Here is a 19,103-nt window from a genome sequence, read left to right on the forward strand (position 1 = left end):
CTTTGAATGCATGTTTAAAAACAACAACAAAAATGCTCAAAAAGGAACAAAAAGCAGGTTACAACGGCATTCCAGAAAAAAAAGGTAAGAAAATATATCTATTCGTCTAGTAAATACATTCAACTTGAGAGCTGTAATAAAACAACCCCTCACAAATGAACTTCATAAAACACAGGGTAATTGGGTTAAGTTTTACACAAATGCCCGTGTAAAAATAACGAGAAAAACCGCCTCCCCATGTCTATGAATGTACACACAAACTGCGCGCTGTGCGAATATTGTAGAGTTCTTCCTGGAAAATGTGTTATTTTTTGTTATATTGCACAAAGCTTACTCTATGGGTTTTTTTAATCTAGAATATAGATCTGTAGCATTGCGATTAATGGGTGGCGCCCCCTAGTGGCTGGAGGCTTTACGCAAACTCCACACAATAGTAAAACATCGATTATTACACCATTGGAACCTCATGCCAGTAAAAAACATAACTCTGATAATGTATGCACTGTCCTTGAAGTTGATTGGTCCACACCCGAGACAGCTTTCCTTAGAGCCTAGTCTCACATGGTGTTGGACCAGATGACGCCAAAAGGCGTACATTATCAGAGTTATGTTTTTTGTTTGCATTATGACTGCAGGTATTGTGGTCTATGCAAACATGACTCCTTGTAAAAAAGGTGTCAGTTTTGTTGCCAGATAAAAGGGTAAAAAAACAATTAGCGATTCTTACATGCACACACGCAATTCGATGCGTGTAACGCAAGCTTTGAGAATCAAAATTCATAATCGCAACGTCCTACCCACTCGTCCTGTATTGTACATCAAAACACAATTGAAGAATTTTTTTGGAATACGGCGGAGAGTTCATAGCTGCCAAATTTAAAAACATCAAAATCGGCTTCGCTTCCATGTGCGTAAATTTATGACGGAGCACAACAACCGAGATAAAAGCGAAAGTAAAAAGGATATCATCAACCAAAGCCGAATAACTCGAAGGGTGCCCGAGACTCGTAATGAAAGTGGCATTTGAGAGTCGCTGCGCCTACGATTGATTCACAGCCACCATTCCTCCGACACGGAGGATGGATAGAAAATAAATAACTGATATAGCCAAAAATATGGGACGATGCTTCAGCAAATCAGCACAGGTGGAAGCTATGAAAATGAACGATTTATGACAATTTACATCCATTCCTATAACTAGCAGGCCATATTAGATGTTATTCAACAAATGTGTAATATGCATAGAGGGGATGCTACGAGTGGAGCATGTGGTTCGACACATTCTCACGCACACTTGCCAAGAGGGGGAGGCATGTACCCGATTATCCTCACGACCACCCCATAGTGATGCAAACTGGACTATCCAGGGTAGCTGATTCAATGCGAGTGCCGAGTTTCGTCTCATTTTTACAATATGAATCGTATCGTTTACTGCAGTTCAGTGATATCATTTGTACAGTTCTGTTTGAATTCCACGAGCCAAAATATGCAACCCATGAGCTTATTTAATTGCGTGAGAGTAGATTGTAACCGATGAACAGATGCGTACGATACACTCCTAACAGAATGGGAACCATGATAACGATGACTCAAACTACCGTCCACTGTTACCACCGACACTGGAGAGGGCCAATCACCACGAGGCATTCAATGGGGGGAACCGTGAGCACAGCGAAAATGTTTTATAGAGCATTGCGGTGTTAGGGATCGGGTCAGGGACAGAGTTAATGCCAAGCGGCTGGTTGGCTCGTTTGTTAGGGTTGGGCTTGTGTCGAGGTGGCTGATTTGCTCTGCCTGCGAGCAGTTTTCCCCCACTGCCGAGCCATTTCACCGATTTCTGTCCACTCAGGTGGGCACAAAGCACAGGTCAAATTTTCCCATGGGCAGTTCCACGGTTTTCGGACGTAACATTTTTTGACACTTTATAGATGTGGCCAATCAATAGTAACCGAACGGAGTGGCTTTCAACTCAACAACGTACACCGTCAGCCAATTACAGCTGTGATTGAGAGACAAATAAATTGTCCATGCTTGATTAGAGTAATTCTCGTAAATTACCGTGGTGTTGGGACGTACTAAGACAATACGACTTTTTCATCCATGCTGGGAAGGTGGTGATGGTGCAATCATTTTCCTGTACAGTCCATGGTCAAACCACCACCTTATGCCATGAATAATTAATATTGCAAACATATAATTACTCGTAATATAGCACCAGATAACATTATTCGGATGGTTTTACAAATGTTGACTCTTAATGAGGTTGCCAAATTTGTGCAACTTTCCAAGCATTCCACACGGGAAAGTTGTACAGTAAAAAAAAGGAAAAAATGATCAACTTTAGTCACTCAGTGATGGTAAAACAGATGTACAATTGACTAGGCAATCAGACCCTAGCACTACCCACAACCACACTAGCCCACCAGACCCTAGAGCCTGACCCCTGATCTTAAAAAGCCCACATCAACCCTACACCTGATTATCCCTAACCACAAAAGCTAAACACTAACCCTAACCAAACTAGCCAACCAGATTCTAACCCTACCACTAACCCCAACTGGCTAACCAGCCCCAAGCAGTCGAGCCAGCTCTCCTGCTTCACCTTTTAATTTCTAGTTGTCCTTTTAACTTTTGGTGTTCGCAAGCAAAAAGGATGAAAGTACAACAAATATTTCCGGGCATGTTTGGCCGCAACACTTAATTTTGTACGAGTTTAAAACTAGCGATGAAATATTTCATGCTTTTGTGACGTTTACACCCAAATGTATTACGGAGCTGTTCTGAGTTGGCGCAGGAGCGCCTACAGTTGCAAGACGATCCATCGCGCGCAGTCACTGCCCCGTTCACTTGACTCTCTTGTTAATGGAGACGTTCGTTCATTTCTCAATCCGCTTGTCCTGGTCAGGGTCGTGGGCGGCAGCATGTTGAGTAGGACGGTCCGGATCTCCCTTTCCCTGGTGCCAGACTCCAACTCTGTCTGGGGAATTCCCAGGCATTCCCAGGCCAGTCGAGCGACATAGTCTCGCCAGCGTGTCCTGAGCTGGCCCCGGGGTCTTCGCCCAGACATGCCCGGTAGAGTTTCAGGGGGAGTCTACCGGGGGGGTGGGCATCCTTACCAGGTGTCCACACCACCTCAACTGGTTCCTCTCAATGCGGAGAAGCAGCGGCTCAACTGTGAAGCTCTCCCGGATGGCCAAGCTCCTCATCCGATCACGGAGTGAGCCCGGCAACCCAGCGGAGATACCTCAGTTTGGCCCCTTGTACCCCCCCGTGATCTCATCCTTTTGGTCATTACCTAAAGCTCATGACCCGAGGCGAGGGTGGAAATGTAGATCGACCTGTAAACCGAAGCTTCGTTCGAGAACTCAGCTCACGCTTCACTACCACGGAACGGTACAGTGCCCGCAACACTGCGGACGCCGCACCGATCCGCCGGCCGATCTCCCACTCCCACTTACCATCACTCACGAAAGAGACCCCGAGGTACTCAAACACCTCCACTAAGGGCAGCTGTTCCCCTCTCACCTGGAGAAATCAATCCAGATTTGGAGGTGCTGATCGTCATCCCAGCCTCCACGCACTTGGCAGCAAAAGAGGACGTCATCTGCAAAAAGCAGCGATGCCACCTCCATGCCCCCGTAACTGGACACCAAAATACGAACACAGCTCTCACTCCGGGAATACAGAGACCAGATAGCGCACAAAAGCGGCACCGGTACATCATACTCCCGCAGCACCTCCCACAAGACATTGCGGGGAACATGGTCATCTGCTTTTTCCAAATCTACAAAGCAGAGGTAGAGTGGAGAAGCATATTCCCATGAATACTCAAATATCTGTAAGAGGGAAAAGAGCTGGTCCATTGTTCCACGACCATGACGGAATCTGCATTGTTCCTCCCGAATCTGAGACTTGACCACCGGGTGGAGCCTCTTCTCCAGCACTCTGGCGTAGGCTTTACCTGGGACGCTGAGGAGTGTGATTCCTCTGTAGTTGGAGCAAATCCTCTGGTTCCCCTTTTTTAAAATGGCAACCACGACCCCAGTTTGCCAGTCCAGAGGGTACTATACCATTGAAGAGGCGTGTTAACCACAACACTCCTACACTGTCCAGCGCTTTCAACAATTCTGGGCGAATCTCGTGCACCCCAGCAGCTTTGCCGCTACGAAGGCCTTCGACCGCCACAGCGACTTCAGCAACAGTGATGGATCCGACACCCCCCAGCTGTTTACAGGGCTGCCTCCTGAAAGGAGGGCATGTCCACTGGGTTAAGGAGCTCATCAAAGTGTTCCTTCCACCTCTCAACAATCTCCCTAGTTGAGGTCAATGTTACGCCACCCTTACTGAAAACAGCCTGGGCCACGTCCCGTCGACCACTCCTAAGGCGTCGGTTGGTTTACCAGAATATCTTTGAGAATGCCCGATAGTCCCTCTCCATGTCCTCTCCAAACTCCTCCTACGCCCGGGCTTTCGCTTCAGTGACTCCTGCCGCGCTCTTGGCCAGTACCTCTCAATCGAGTCGGAAGACCTTTTTCTGAGTCTGGCTCAGAAAGCCTCCTCCAACTTGACAGCTTCCCTCACCACTGGTGTCCACCAGCATGTCCTAGGGTTTCCGCCATGAGAGGCACCAACTGCCTTCAGACCACATCTTTTCACACCACAGCTTTTCACAGCTGCATCCACAATCGAGGTCCTGAACATCGTTCACTTGGACTCAGCGTCCACAACCTTCCCTGGAGCGCAGGAGAAGTTTTCCCGGAGGTGGAAGTTGAAATTTTTCTGCACTGGGTCTTCCGCCAAGACATACCTGGAAAACTCGCAGTATTCACTTGGGCCTTCCACATCTATCTGGTCTGTGCCCCAAGCGTCGGCTCCAACTTACCACCAGGTGGTGAACAGTTAACAGCTCTGCCCCTCTCTTCACCCAAGTGACCAGAACATACGGCCTTAGGTCCGATGATACAACTAGAAAGTCAATCATTGACCTTTGGCCCAAGGTGTTCCGATACCAAGTATACTTTTGAGCATCCTTGTGTTCGAACATGGTGTTTTGTTATTGACATTCCGTGACTAGTACAGAATTCCGATAACATTTCACCGTTTGGGTTCTGATCAGGGGGGGGGGCCCATTCCTTCCAATCACGCCTCTCCAGGTATCTACATCTTTCCCACGTGAGCATTGAAGTCGCCTCGTAAAACTATGGAGTCGGTAGGCGGCACTCTGTCGAGCACTCGACCCACCATCTCCAAGGTTGAATACTCTGAATTGCTGTTTGGTGCATACGCACAGACAACAATCAAGAGTTTTTTTTCTGAGACCCAAAGTCTCATTGAGGTGACATTCTCATCCACTAGGACAAACTCCAGCTGAACAGCACCCAGCTGGGGGCTTCTGAGTATCCCCACACCCATCCAGGGCCTCTCACCAGGGGTTACTCCGGAATAGGAGACCACCCCCTCAACTAGCTCTGGATCGATACTTGGTTTTTTACCCTTCTATCTGGCAACAAAACTGACACCTTTTTTTACAAGGAGTCATGTTTGCATGGACCGCAATACCTGCAGTCATAATGCAAACAAAAAACATAACTCTGATAATGTGCACTGTCCTTGAAGTTGATTGGTCCACACCCGAGACAGCTTTCCTTAGAGCCTAGTCTCACATGGTGTTGGACCAGATGACGCCAAAAGGCGTCAGTTTTGTTGCCAGATAGAAGGGTAAAAAACCAATTATCATATTTTTTACTGGCAAATGAGGTTCCAATGGTAGCTCTGGATCCTCCCCCCCCAGTGACATTCCACGTCCCAATAGTCAGCGTCCATCGCCAAGGTCTAGTCCGTCCGAGACCATCCCTCTCCCTGCTATACTGGCATCGCACCCGCCCCTGACCCTTCGTCATGCGGATGGTGGGCCCACAGGACAACACCACATAGCTATTTTGGGCTGGGCCTGACCAGGCTACATGGGTCACCTGGCCACCAGGTGCTTCCGGGCGAATACCACCCCCAGGCCTAGCTCCAGCGGTGTATCCCGTTATCTGTTGTTCCGGCACGATTCTCTGATTTTTGTATTTTGGACCGTTATGTCTGGAACCTCCCCCAAGATCTGTTCGCGAAAACCCTACCAGGAGTATAAGACTCCAGGTGACATAGCTCCGAGGGTCCTTGGAACCCACAAACCCCACCACCACGATAAGGTTACGATCCTCCGAATGGAGAAGTGAGAATGAAAGTTGTACTTTCGAGGCGTTTGGTGAGAGGCGATCTGTCGTGTGAAGGAACCATTTTTGATGACAGCATCTAATGCCCAGTAGTCTTGTCCCAAGGTACGAATTGAGTTCCTGTAAAAAAAAAAAAAATTAAAAGTTGTTATGTATTACAATCACAGCAGATAGGGTAAAAATTTAAAGGAATGTTATCAATATGCTACTAGCTTTTTTGCCCGGTCAAAGGACGGGTGTATATTTCAGGAAATCTGAAATATTCAATAGAAAAATTGTTCATCTCATGATTATCAATTAGGGGGGAGGGGTTGCCCCATGTGGAGTGACGTCACCCGCTCATGATTATTAATGAGGGGAGAGGGGTGCGTCATGTGGAGTGCGCGACCTTCTTGTGCGTTAGTGTAAATTTCCACGTCGGCATGAATATTAATGAAGGGGGGGGGGGGCCTCTTTTGCAGTGACGTCACGCACGGATGTAGCACTGTGCTGCGAATATTTATTTTTAAATCCTTTATATTAAGTTCGCTTGCTTGCTTAGGACCGTGCAAATCTTTCGGTCGTTTTTTAACCCACTTCCCGTGATCCAATCGAGCTGACATTTACCACACAGACTCGTTGTGCGTGACAATTAATGGTCGTGAAAATTTTTTTCCAAAATTTTACACTTTTTAGGACAATAATATTATATTTAATTACCAATTGCTTAATGGTGCAATGCAATAATCTGACCCATAGGTGGCAGCCATCTCAAGCCAGAGGACGAGAGGACTCTAGCCACCACGCATATAAAGGATTTATAGTGAAAAACTTTGTTTTTACGGGTTCTACTTATTCACCGCCACTTTCTGTAAAGAAACGTCATATTTGAAGCGACGTTGCGCAATAAATTATTTAATTCTGCTCGACCTTCCTCTGCGTTAGTGTAAAAATCATGTGGAGTGACATCACGCGGGGGGGTGGGCCTCATGTGGAGTAACGTCACGCGCGGGACACACACACATTCTCGGCTCATTATATTAGTAATGTGGGGGGGTGGGTGTAGTGAGGGGGAGAAACCGGTCCCTTCACAGCTTTCCCTACCGCTGTTGACGCGTCGGGCGCTAGCGGCTGTGCTCGTAGACGTGGCGCGTCGCCTCCTGGCGGCACAGGCTGCTGAAGGAGCAGTTGGTGCACGTGTAGAGGCCACGCGTGTGTTGCCACGACACCCGGCGCTTACTGGACAGGCCTGTGAGGGGGAGGGGGGGGGGGCGGCACACGGTGGGGGAGGGCGGAAACGCGGTTAACTCCCGGTAACCCATAGGTGCATTATCCATCCGGGTTGTAGATTAGCTGTGCTCGTGCCATTGCAATCGTTAGTTGCTCCTCACTTGTCGGGGGATCCCAGCACTGTGTAGCCTTTAACGGACTGTCGGAGAAAGTGCAGTTAGCGAGCAGCGCCTATAACGGCCGGCGAGGCAGACGAGGGCATGGGTGGCCAGCACCACGCGCAACTGCCTTTGTCTCCCCAGTACTGTTTATGCACAGCACCAGATACTCATTTAAAGCTGAGTAGGCCGAGGGAAGACCAAGGACTGGTTCGGATATCATTCGCCATTGATGTCAGCCATGTCCAGGAATCAAACTCAAAGACACAGGAAATGGTCATGCACACACATATTTATACACCCTCACAATTTCACTCGCCTGTAATGCACCCGATCCCGTGAGATCAACACAAGTTAGGCCGGTATGAGCTTGGATAGTGCTCAGATGGATGACCACCATGCACCATGGGTTATAGGCTGCGAAGCTATGTGGTGGGCGGTAGATGGCAGTTGTGACGGTTCTTCTTTGCTTCTACTTCAATGATAGCCAACTTCACCAATCTGCACTGACCAGCGTAATTAAGTATGGACAAATAACTCCTGCAGCCTGCACGGCCTGGGGAGGCTCTCATCCAGCATTAGGTTGATGAAGAATTGTACATGCACAACTAACCTATGTGCCAGCATTCAACCAGGACAAGTTTTGAAGTTGCAGTTTAAAAAATAAACTCTTGTGAATTTCTGACAAGATGTAACCTCAAAGCCAACCTCAAGCAACATCACCAGAGTACAAATGCCTTGCTTGGCTTACATTAATTGCTCCCAGTAATTTACAGCCAATTGTCAATCCCCTGCTGGATGAAGGCTTCCCCAGGCCTTGTTAGTTATGGGGGTTAATTGACCATACTTCACCACACTGGTCAGCGGAAGGGGGAGAGAGAAGGGGGTGTTGTGCCCCAAGACAAACCGGCACGACCAGCGTGGTAAAGAAGAAATAGCAAACAACACCACACTACTCATGGCGTTGGGAGGGGAGGGAGGGGGGGAAGCCGGTCATCCACAAGCGGATCGACAGAGTGGCGCTGCGCTCCGTGTACACACGCGTACACTCACCCGCCGCCTTCCAGCGAGCGGAGCCCGCCTGCCAGCCCGGGTGGCTGTGATGCGCCGGCGGCAGGAGGCTCGCTACTCTCGGCGTCAGTGGCGTCTCATCCTGCTCCGACGCCAAGGCCGGCGCCGGCGCCTCCGCCTCCACGCCGGCGCGGATTTCAGACGCGCCACCGCTCCCCCCCATCACCGGTGCCACCGCCTTCCCCTTCCTCCCTCTCACCGGCGGCGGTGGTGGCGGCGGCGGTGAAGATGCTGGAGGAGGGGGTGTCCTGTCATCACAGTCTGCCACCGGCGACTCCGTCCCGCTGGCTCCCGTGTCGCCCGAGGCCATAGCCAAGGCCCCGCAGCCTCTGTCGCTGGCGTCGTCTCGCGCCACCGCCGCCGCCCCCCGCTCCTGCGACGCCAACAGTGGCGGTAAAGCGGGGCCAGGGCAGGAGGATCCGTCGCCGCCGCGAGCTTCTTCTTCTCGGATCCACCGCGTTTCCTCCCCGGCCGCCCTGTCCGTCCTCAACTTGAGCAACAGCGTCTTTGTCGACGCTTTCCCCGCCCCTTTCCCCGCCGCCACCACCCGACTCCGCGTCTCGCTGCCTCGGCCGACTGCCTTCCTTCGTCGCTTCGGCGGTCCCGCCTGGGCCGACCCGCCGTCGCCACCGTCCGCCCCGCCACCGTGGGCAGTGCTCCTCGTGTCGGGGTGAGCCGAGGTAGCTTTTTTCTTCCCTTTGGGAGCGCTGGTTCGAGCCGCCACGCCCATGCCGCTCTCCGCTTCTCCGAGGCTCGGCCGACAGGAGGAGTAGAGATGCGGGGCACCGGCAGGCAAAATCAGGTCACCCATTCGCCCCGCCCCCTTCTTCTTTCCAACTTTTGAAACCGCGGTGATCACACCGTCATCGCCGCTCTCCTCACCTCCATGGGGCGGAGCCGGAGGACGGGCAACAGAGCCAGCCGTAGTCACGGTCGATTTGCTGGCATTGCCGCCAACTTTCTTACTCTTGCGCTTAGACAGGCTGGTCCGCGCCGGGGCGCCGTCTTCTCCGCTTTCATCGCTGCTGTGGCTCAGGCGCGGTGGAGCAAGGTGCCGAACGGCACTGGCGCCCTCCGTGCTCCCATCCGACACGGCCAACGCCGGTCTCTGCGAGTTCTCCATGGCGTCCTCACTCGGCAGCACACGTTTCAGCGTGGGGGCGGCACTCGCCTCCGGCCGTAGCAGCACGGCCACCGGCGATGGCGCTTCCTCCGCCGGCGCTTCGACTGTGCCGCCCCGGCGGCCAATGCGCCGTTTACGCTTGCGACTGGCGTTGGACGCGCGACCGGGGCCTAGCTTCAGGTGCGGCATCTCGTGTTGCTCGTTGGATTTCAGCTTTGGCATCGGAAGGCCGCTAGGGAGTCCCAGCGGCGGCGACGGTGGTGGCGGCGGCGGCGGCGGTAGAGTCGGCGGGGCACCGGCGCGCTCGCACGTCAGTTCAGGCATCTTATCCACCGCTCGCCTCTCCTCTGATGCCGCGTCAGGGGGGGCGACCGTCACGTCAGAAGGAAGGGCGGCCACGGCACCTGCGAGGGGCGGCCGCGACAGGAGCGGCGGCGGTATCGGCGACAGGCGAGGCGGTCGCGACGTCGGCGGCAGTGGCCGTGATGTCGGCGGAGGGGTCGATCGTGGTACTGAGAGGGTTGCCCTCGGCACCACAAGGGACAGCCGCGACGTCCGCGCCAGCGGCGGCCGCAGCGACGGGGAGGGCCGCCATTACGCTGGCGGGGGCGGCCAGAATGCTGGCGGGAGGGGCGGCAGTTGTTCCGGTCGTGGCACGCGTGCTGCGTCTCCCGAACACTGAACCCGGCTCGTCGTGGTTGAGGCACACATGCAGGTGCTTGAAGAGAGAGCGGTTTGTGTTGAACTTCTGCTCGCACTTTTCGCACCTGCGCAACATATCAAACAAGCACACAGGTAGGCGCTTGTAGGAGATGACACTCCCATACAGCTAGGACAGGTACTCTGACAGTGTCTCTGTGGGAGCACATTAAGACACGAGGCAAAGGGCCCAGTCTTGGCTTAGACTGTGGGAAAATGCCATTAAAGACGAAACTGGAAAATAAGTTGTTCTGACATAAGTGTGAAGCTTTATTAATGAGATAATAGATTTAAAAATAGATGCATACATACAAACAAGATATACACACACCAACAGCAAACATGCAGACAGACTTGCACCTGCAAACAAGTACAAAGCATCTTCTTGTTTCTTTCGGTAAAGTCACGTAGAAGGGAAGTAATAAAATAATAAAAATAAAACATAATAAAACAATTCTCACGACGTTTCGGCTACAACGCAAGCAGCCGTCTTCAGGTGAAGAATGAGACACTACCAAACTAGGAGCTTATATATAAGCTGCATTGGGGGTTGAAGAGCGCCTTAACAAAAAGAATGTGCATGTGAAGAGGAATTTAGCATATTCATGGAAAATGCGTAGGCGTTGGGCGGGGGGGTGTCAAAGTCATATTATGCCCATGCATTATGCAGGATCAGCAGCAACCAAGGGGGGTGCAGGGATTAGCAGTAACAAGGATTAGCAGTAACAAAGGAAAGGAATGTTAATGATATGTAGCTGATCCTGCATAATTACTGCTAATCCCTGCACCCCCCTTGGTTGCTGCTGATCCTGCATAATGCATGGGCATAATATGACTTTGACACCCCCCCGCCCAACGCCTACGCATTTTCCATGAATATGCTAAATTCCTCTTCACATGCACATTCTTTTTGTTAAGGCGCTCTTCAACCCCCAATGCAGCTTATATATAAGCTCCTAGTTTGGTAGTGTCTCATTCTTCACCTGAAGACGGCTGCTTGCGTTGTAGCCGAAACGTCGTGAGAATTGTTTTATTATGTTTTATTTTTATTATTTTATTACTTCCCTTCTACGTGACTTTACCGAAAGAAACAAGAAGATGAATCCCTGCAGTCACGAAAGCTTTAAATCGAAGTACAAAGCAACAGCACAAACACAAACGTGCAAAGAAAAAGATCCCCCTATGTCATTGGAGCAAGTGCTGTTCGCAAGCTACCAATTAAGGCCAGCGCGGCACACGAGGAGGTAGTGTGTGCGGCCAGCACCACGCCGGGTTGGCCTGGTCTCCCCAGTGCTGATGTTTATGCTCCGCAACAGGTACTCATTAAAGCCGCATGTAAATATGCACGCACACACACCGACATGCACATAGCTAGGTACCAACACCATCACACATATGCTTCACCGGGCCTTACCTGAAAAACCGCGTGGGCCGATGGTGAACCCGCATATGCCCCATGAGGAGTTCTATGCTGTCGAACGCTTCATCACAGCTGCCGTCAGCCGTGCATAAGAACCTTTTGCCTGTGGGGATCGATACATACGTTATATTCCATACCCCTGTTTACAAAACCAGTGTTTAAATCACAATACTAAGATATTGAAACCTATGACAAACTCATCAACAACAATAAAACACTGAATCCCAACAGGGGTGCCATGGTGGCGAGATGCTAACTACCTCGCCTGGTATATAGGAGGGTGTGAGTTCATTTCCGACCCTGACACCTGTATATTTGGAGTTTGCGTGTCTCTCTCCCAATGGTCGTGCAGAATTTTCTCCGAGCCCTCAGGTTGTTTTCCATCCACATTTAGAAATATGAGTTTAGAGTATTTGGCTGCGATACATTTCCACATAAGCCACTTCGTTGAGCTATAATTTGTGATAGCCAGGTCGCTTCTGAAAATGAGTTGCATAGTTCAGTGGGCCTTACCTGGTAAAGTAAAAATTGTTTAGTTTATCTGAAGCTCTTCTCTATTTTCTTTCCATTTTCTGTAAAAGGACCATTGCCTGGAATGTCGCCGATTACATACATTTCGTTTTCATGCAATATTGACAAACTTAAGGTAAGCAATACTGGAACCAGGATAGTGCTCGAATGGCCCATAATCACGCGAAAACAGGTGTCATGTGATCTGGGGCTGTGTTGTGGGCATTAGAGGGCAGTGCAGCAAAATTGTTGACCTGTAATTCTATTTACATGCTCCTGTGTCCAGCGTGACTAAGTACAAATAAACCCCATGACCTCGTCCAGTAGTGGATTGATGAAAGGGCTGTACAAGTAATCTTCTTAAATCATAAGATTGTTAAATGCATGTGCTGCTCCCTTTAAATCACAGGAAACCAGAATACACGGACAAAACCCCAGTGAGCGTTTCAGGGGATAACGCTCAGAGGTCCACACCAGTTACTCTTCTAACCTGCTTGCTTCGTGGTCAGCTTGCAGCCCAGAAAGTTTGGTAGTCTCACAAGGGCAAACGATGCACAAACTATAGTCTCCGCAACGCTGCATCAGGTTATGTGGACGTTAAGGCCACGTGAAGTGTCGAACGCCCGCTGACAGGTCACGGGACAGACCCAGGTGCCATAGGTTGCCTGACTGAGACGACTGGCTGATACACCACCTATGCCCCCTACTGTGCCAACTTGTTGTGCTTTAGCCACCCGGCGCTCCGCTCGTTGTTGTGAGCATCACTCCTCTGCCCTCCGTTGTTGCTGGAGGGCAGCTGCCTCCAACTGCCCAGTAGCGTCCTTCACGAGCCTCCTCCACAGAGGCCGATCTTGACACCGCTGGTACCAGTCATCGGCAAGTCCACTCAGCTCCACGTCCTCCTGTACCACATCACTCCATCTCTTCTCTAGCCCGTGCCGTGCCCGTTTAGCCCCCTCTATCCGGCCGAACAAAAGCTGTTTAGGCATGCAGAGGCCGGGCATGCAGGCTACATGACCCAACCAACCAACACACACGCATGTGCTACCTTTCATCGACTGATGGACATCCGCAGTGGAAATTGACCATCTTCCCCTTGCCTTTGGCGGAGCCATATCCTTCGAGTAGCGGCTCCTCCCTGTCAGGCACAGAAGCACAGAGATCACAAACAAATGCATGGCTCATCGTCTAAAAGCTGAACGATGCCTCTTTAAAAAAAAAGCCGTCTTACTTATTTTGTCAGTGTGCTAATCCTTCAGTTTGTTTACAATATCACTTTGTTCGCTGGGTTTGATTTCTCCTGATGCACTGTAATTTCATCGTGAAATTTCCTTGTGAAATTACAGAAGTGTAGCGGACTGTTAGGTCGAATTAGGCATCGTCATTCACGTGGGTTAAGCGTTATGTGCTCCCGCGACAGATCATTGCACTTTCAAGTATTGAGGAGATGGACGTCATTATTTCGTAGCAGAAATTCGCTCAGGTTAACTACAAACCTAGTGATCAGACAAGCTCAACTTTGCATCCCACTGGGATTTTTGCACACAGCGTTGGTGTACGGTGATTTTTTTTTCCTGCAATATTTAGCTGTCTTTTCTTGGATTTTCTGTTTGCACTTAGTCACATATTCACTTTAAGATGTTTTTTGTGCATGTTTTTGTTTGTTCAAGAGCCGAATGGCTCACAGGGCTATACCTAATAAATGAACTTGAACTACCTTGGTCACTGAAACTAACGCAGGCGTCAGACAGCAGCGATGTGAATGTGCACGGTACGTACCATCTGAAACTCGAGTCCTCCTTTAGAGGTTCAAAGAGAGCACAAGCCATTGCTGCTGCTGCTGCTTTTACGTGCCGGCCTCACACATCTGTTGCAAAAGAGAGAGACATGTCAATGTGTGTTGCTCACAAAATCACACTGCACCGTCAATTACATACACATACATAGGCCTGGTTTCAGTACCATGAAATGCCACATTTACACGTTCAGCAAATGTTAACTCGTCTGCAAATTACGTCTTAGCAGCAGCAAGGATAGCATGCAGATGCCTTCATACAGCAGTGGATTAACCATCACTGATAATTAAGTATTGGTGCTTGTGATGTAAATCAGCTTTCGTGCAGCTGTTAGGATAGTTGCACGGCAGGGCCGCGAGGGATGACGACTACGGGCTGATGGTGACGGTAATGATTGTGTACACACAGCTGATAATGATCATCCCTTCGTGGCTGTGATGATGCACTGTGTGCAAATATCAACGTTTTGGTCGCAACTTCTGACAAAGGGTTACTCACTTTATCGACTCGTACAGCATGATGGGCTGTATATAATCTTATGGTGCGGTGGTTAAGGCGTTCAACTCGCAAACCTTTGGATTTACCGGTTAACTGGCAGTAGTGAGGTTAAATCATCACCACCATCATCACTATTATCCTCAAACGGGTCGCTAAAACGAGTATCACTTTGTGAAAAGTCAACAGTGGACGCACTTGCACCCGTCATACGAATGTGGAATGTCACCCACGGGCTCATACAGCTGTAGAAAACACGTTTTGAGCATCGCCAGCGACTTTAATTGATTAGTAAAACACGTTACCACCGATATCGCGTATCGGGCTCATGTTCAATTCACTGCTGGATGAGAAACATCCAACACGCCCCGTGGTTCGCCCATATCACGATGTCCTTTGGGTTGTGAGCATGTATTTGTTCGGTGGGTGTGTTGGTGGTAGGAGTGGTGTAAACAATTAAAAGGTATTAACAATTTTTTAAAAAAAAGACGTTACGCGAAAACGTGTTGGCGAACAAACGCGACTCGTTTTGTGTGCAAATCCTCCCGCTCGCCTGAACGAAGCCTCACCTGGGCCTCCCTTCGCCGTGCTTCCAAGCGGAAAAATACGAAACAAAAGGCGCCGTACGTCGAGGGATAGAAAAACAAAAATGTTTTTTTTAAATATAAAAACCCACAACAACAAAAAAACCCCACACACCCACCCCACACGCACCCCCAACCCCCCCTGAAACCCCGCGGCCAACGCAGCCGTCGCTCCGCCTTAAATCGCCGCGGCGCGCTACGAAAACAGCGACGTCGAGCGCAGTTTAGCCGGGGCGACTTTGTAAAAAAGAAGCCTCGGCCAAGCCCCCTGTGTGGAAGCAGCACTCGGGGGTGGAGGGGGGGAGAGGAGGAACACCACCACCGCCACAACCAACCACAACCACCAACAACAACAACTCCCCCCACTGGCGAAACGGTGGTGGTGGTGGTGGCTGCTCGCGTTCACTGAGAACGTTGGGAGGGAGGGGTTTCAATTTCCCACCGCACATGGGAGAGGCTTCCCCCCTCGCCCCGCCCACCTCCGCCCTCGCCCCGCCCACCTCATCCCTCGCCCCGCCCACCTCCTCCCTCGCCCCGCCCACCTTCGCCCTCGCCCCGCCCACCTCCTCCCTCGCCCCGCCCACCCCCACCCCCGATTGGTGCGAGGCGACCCGCGCGGACCAATGGGCGAGCGCGAGAACGGACAAGGCGGAGCGCATCGGCACTGCGATATCTAAAGAGGGGGCGGATTCGATTCTGTTATTGCGATGGTGGGGGTGGGCTGGTGGTGTTATCGCGAGATCGTGGTTGGTTATGCCCGTTATGAAATCGCCAAGTCTCGCGATGTTTTGTAGGTGGGTGAAGGAGAGAGGGGGGGGTATCGTCCGTTATTGGGGGGGTGGGGTGAGGGGCGTGGTTTTTTAACCGATTCGCGATTGTTGAGCGAATCGTGTATCGATTAACGCGATGAGTCGAATCGATTTAAACTCGGGATTTTGTTTAAATTCACAAGCAGAATATTTATTGAGACTGGAGGAATCCGAAGAGCTATAAAGCTCCCCCTTTTTTTCCAAAGGTGGCCAGTAAGGGGCAGGTCAGAGCGTTACAACAACAAACAGTGAAAAAACACGATAGGAATGCAAAGTATAGGAAAATTTTAACAAATCACTTAAAAGATATACAAATAAAACGATATATATTTATATTCTTGATTCTTTCGGTAAAGTCACGTAGAAGGGAAATAATAAAATGATACAAATATAAAACAATAACAATTCTCACGACGTTTCGACTGCAACACAAGCAATCATCATCAGGTGTGATAAAATAATATTTTTTAAATATTTGTATTTTATTATTTCCCTTCTATGTGACTTTACCGAAAGAACCAAGAATATGAATCCCTGCAGTCACGAAAGCTGTAAATCGATATATATATATTTGTTTGTTTGTCTATGGGCCGTCCATAAATGACGTCACGTGATTTTAGACAATTTTAAAACATGCTTCAAATCGCTTTAAACTATTGTCATTGTAGTGCGTATTTTATGTGGCGCTGCACTCTGATGTTGTAGGAGAAAACATTTATTCAAAAGTATAATTAAGTAGAACGTGTTGTCTATTTTTATTGAAAGTTGCGCATTTTGATGTGACGTCACATTTCTAACCCCCCCTCGTCACACATCGTCACACATCGTCACAAATGCCTGACCCCTCCCCCCCCCCTAGGTGCGTGACGTCATTTATGGACGGCCCCTTACCATGTAAAGCCCATTGAGCTCTTAGTTTCTTTTTCAGAAGCGACCTGGCCACAAATGACAGCTTCAACGAAGTGGCTTATCGGATTGACATTTATAACAGCGAAATAAATAAATAATAATATCATTGATCGCACTAGTGGGTCTACGATATTTACGTGATTCCGTAGGTTTATTAATAAAATGGAAAAAAACTCTTTGGTTCTTTCGGTAAAGTCACGTATAAAGATAAAATAATAAATTAAATACTAGCATACGACGTTTCGAATGCAACACAAGCAATCATCATCAGGTGTAAATGAAATAGAAACACACATCTAGTATACTTACAAAATGTAATACAACAGAGAGTCGGATAACATAACAGTCAACACCCTACCTGGTTTATTACGTTCTTCCTGAGAATGATAAATCTGAGATTGAGATAAAACACAGAACCAGAGACATATAGACAGACATATAAGTAGACAGATATCACAGAGATACATAGAGAGAGAACAAACGAAAAAAACCGCACTAAAGTCTCCCTCAAATATCCGTCTCTGCAAATAGTATTATTTTTCACGTAAGTCCAGCAGCCACAATGCCCTTTGCTTCTGGGAGTGCACAATTCTAAGCATCATCTATTCAAATTTTGATTTAAAGCTTTCGTGACTGCAGGGATTCATATTCTCGGTTCTTTCGGTAAATCCTCTGGGCCAATGTCCCCACTAACAGCGTCTCATCAGTAGTAACGCTTCCTTCAACCGATCTTACTGGCAATGACCCTCTCATGTAACACTTGTGTTGAGGAGTACCCACGGACGCACTCGGAGACGCAGGTAAGTTGAGAGGCTTCCGCCAAAGGTTTATCAAGGATATAACAATAACACACACCAGGGTATACAACTTCCCAGGAGGGGGGGGGGGGGGGGGGTTAGGGGTCCTACACTGAGTCCTACCATATGACCAGGGGCGGTTTCTTCATTAGGGAGATTGGGCGACGCACCACCAATGTCATTGAACCACAGAGTCACGCTAGCCGTCACTGCAGCCTCTGGATATAGTCCAATCAGCGTCATGTCACGTTCTGTGGAGTACCGCCTCTTTTTGGGCGATTTCACTCCGGCTGAGAATCGCCCAGAGTGGTCCCATAGACTTACATTCAAAGATGTTTTTTTTCGACCGGGGGGCGCTCCAATGCATTCTCTATGGCTTCCGGGAGGGCTCGCACTAACGTGCTCACGTCATCATACGTAAGCACGTTTCATCCAACAATATAATTTGTGGCCACCTAGTGGAATCTTTAATAAAATAAACTTGAGTGGTTTGTTTTAATAGTGAGTATATAAACAAACAAGATGTATTGTAAGAGTCACTTTATTTTTCATTAATATTAAAGAAGTGAAGTTGCCTTTACATGCTTAAGCTGTTAATTTATCCATTGCATGGGTGGACCTTATCCTTATCAATCATCCAGACATTTGCCCCCCCTGAGAGATTTTGCAGGAGCCGCCACTGCATATGACCCTGCTCTGTCTGGTCCCAGCCCGGCTAGCTCCGGTCTCTCTCTCTCTCGTGTCGGATCGGGGACTCTACCGACTCCACCGACCGGAGAGAGAAACACCTCTACGGCTACCACCGGCTTCTCTTCAGACAAACCTCTTGATCCCTCCACCCCTGGTTCTCTCTCTACCCTTCTACCATCACCCGTTCCCACAGTGACCCCGCTTTCGTCACGGGGTCTCTCTTTAAGTACTCTAGGAGACGTGACGTCATCGCACTGAACGGCACACCTGACGTCACGTCCCCATTTCACTCCTCTACACTTGTGCCGAACTCAAAGTAATCATATCCAATGATAATAAGCTAAATAATAATTGACGACAAAAGAGTGATTCCACAGATGTTGCTAATCCCAGCTCCGTTGAAATTGAATGCTTTCCCGTGATCAATTGTATCGGCAGATTACAGTGTTGTGCAGGAGCAGTCCTTTTGTAAAGCCACTGCTGGATGAGGAGCTACCCACGCCATGCTGGTCGTGTGGGATATTTGACCATACTTCACCACTCAGGTCGGTGCGTGTAGTGGGGCAGAGTACAATGCTGCTCTGCCCTCTGCTGCCCACCGCATTGACAGAT

General features: G+C 49.5%; 1 protein-coding gene across 2 annotated transcripts; it reads right to left on the reverse strand.

The window, feature by feature from the left end:
* Positions 1 to 1,504: 1,504 nt before the first annotated feature.
* Positions 1,505 to 15,382, reverse strand: LOC133355177 (damage suppressor protein-like). Of its 2 annotated transcripts, none has more exons than XM_061572521.1 (7): positions 15,272 to 15,382; positions 14,191 to 14,278; positions 13,460 to 13,549; positions 11,896 to 12,004; positions 8,859 to 10,549; positions 7,305 to 7,449; positions 1,505 to 6,341 (listed from the first exon to the last, which is right to left on the reverse strand). In XM_061572521.1, the coding sequence occupies exons 5-7, from the start codon at positions 10,104 to 10,106 to the stop codon at positions 6,301 to 6,303; spliced, it is 1,434 nt and encodes a 477-aa protein (XP_061428505.1). In that variant the 5' UTR covers positions 10,107 to 10,549; positions 11,896 to 12,004; positions 13,460 to 13,549; positions 14,191 to 14,278; positions 15,272 to 15,382; the 3' UTR covers positions 1,505 to 6,300. The 2 variants fall into 2 exon arrangements, with proteins under 2 accessions (XP_061428505.1, XP_061428504.1); XM_061572520.1 differs by having other exon boundaries at positions 8,642 to 10,549.
* Positions 15,383 to 19,103: the final 3,721 nt, after the last annotated feature.

The sequence above is a fragment of the Lethenteron reissneri genome, chromosome 50, assembly GCF_015708825.2.
Source record: "Lethenteron reissneri isolate LAM-NWPU_2019-01 chromosome 50, ASM1570882v1, whole genome shotgun sequence".
Taxonomy (NCBI): domain Eukaryota; kingdom Metazoa; phylum Chordata; class Hyperoartia; order Petromyzontiformes; family Petromyzontidae; genus Lethenteron; species Lethenteron reissneri.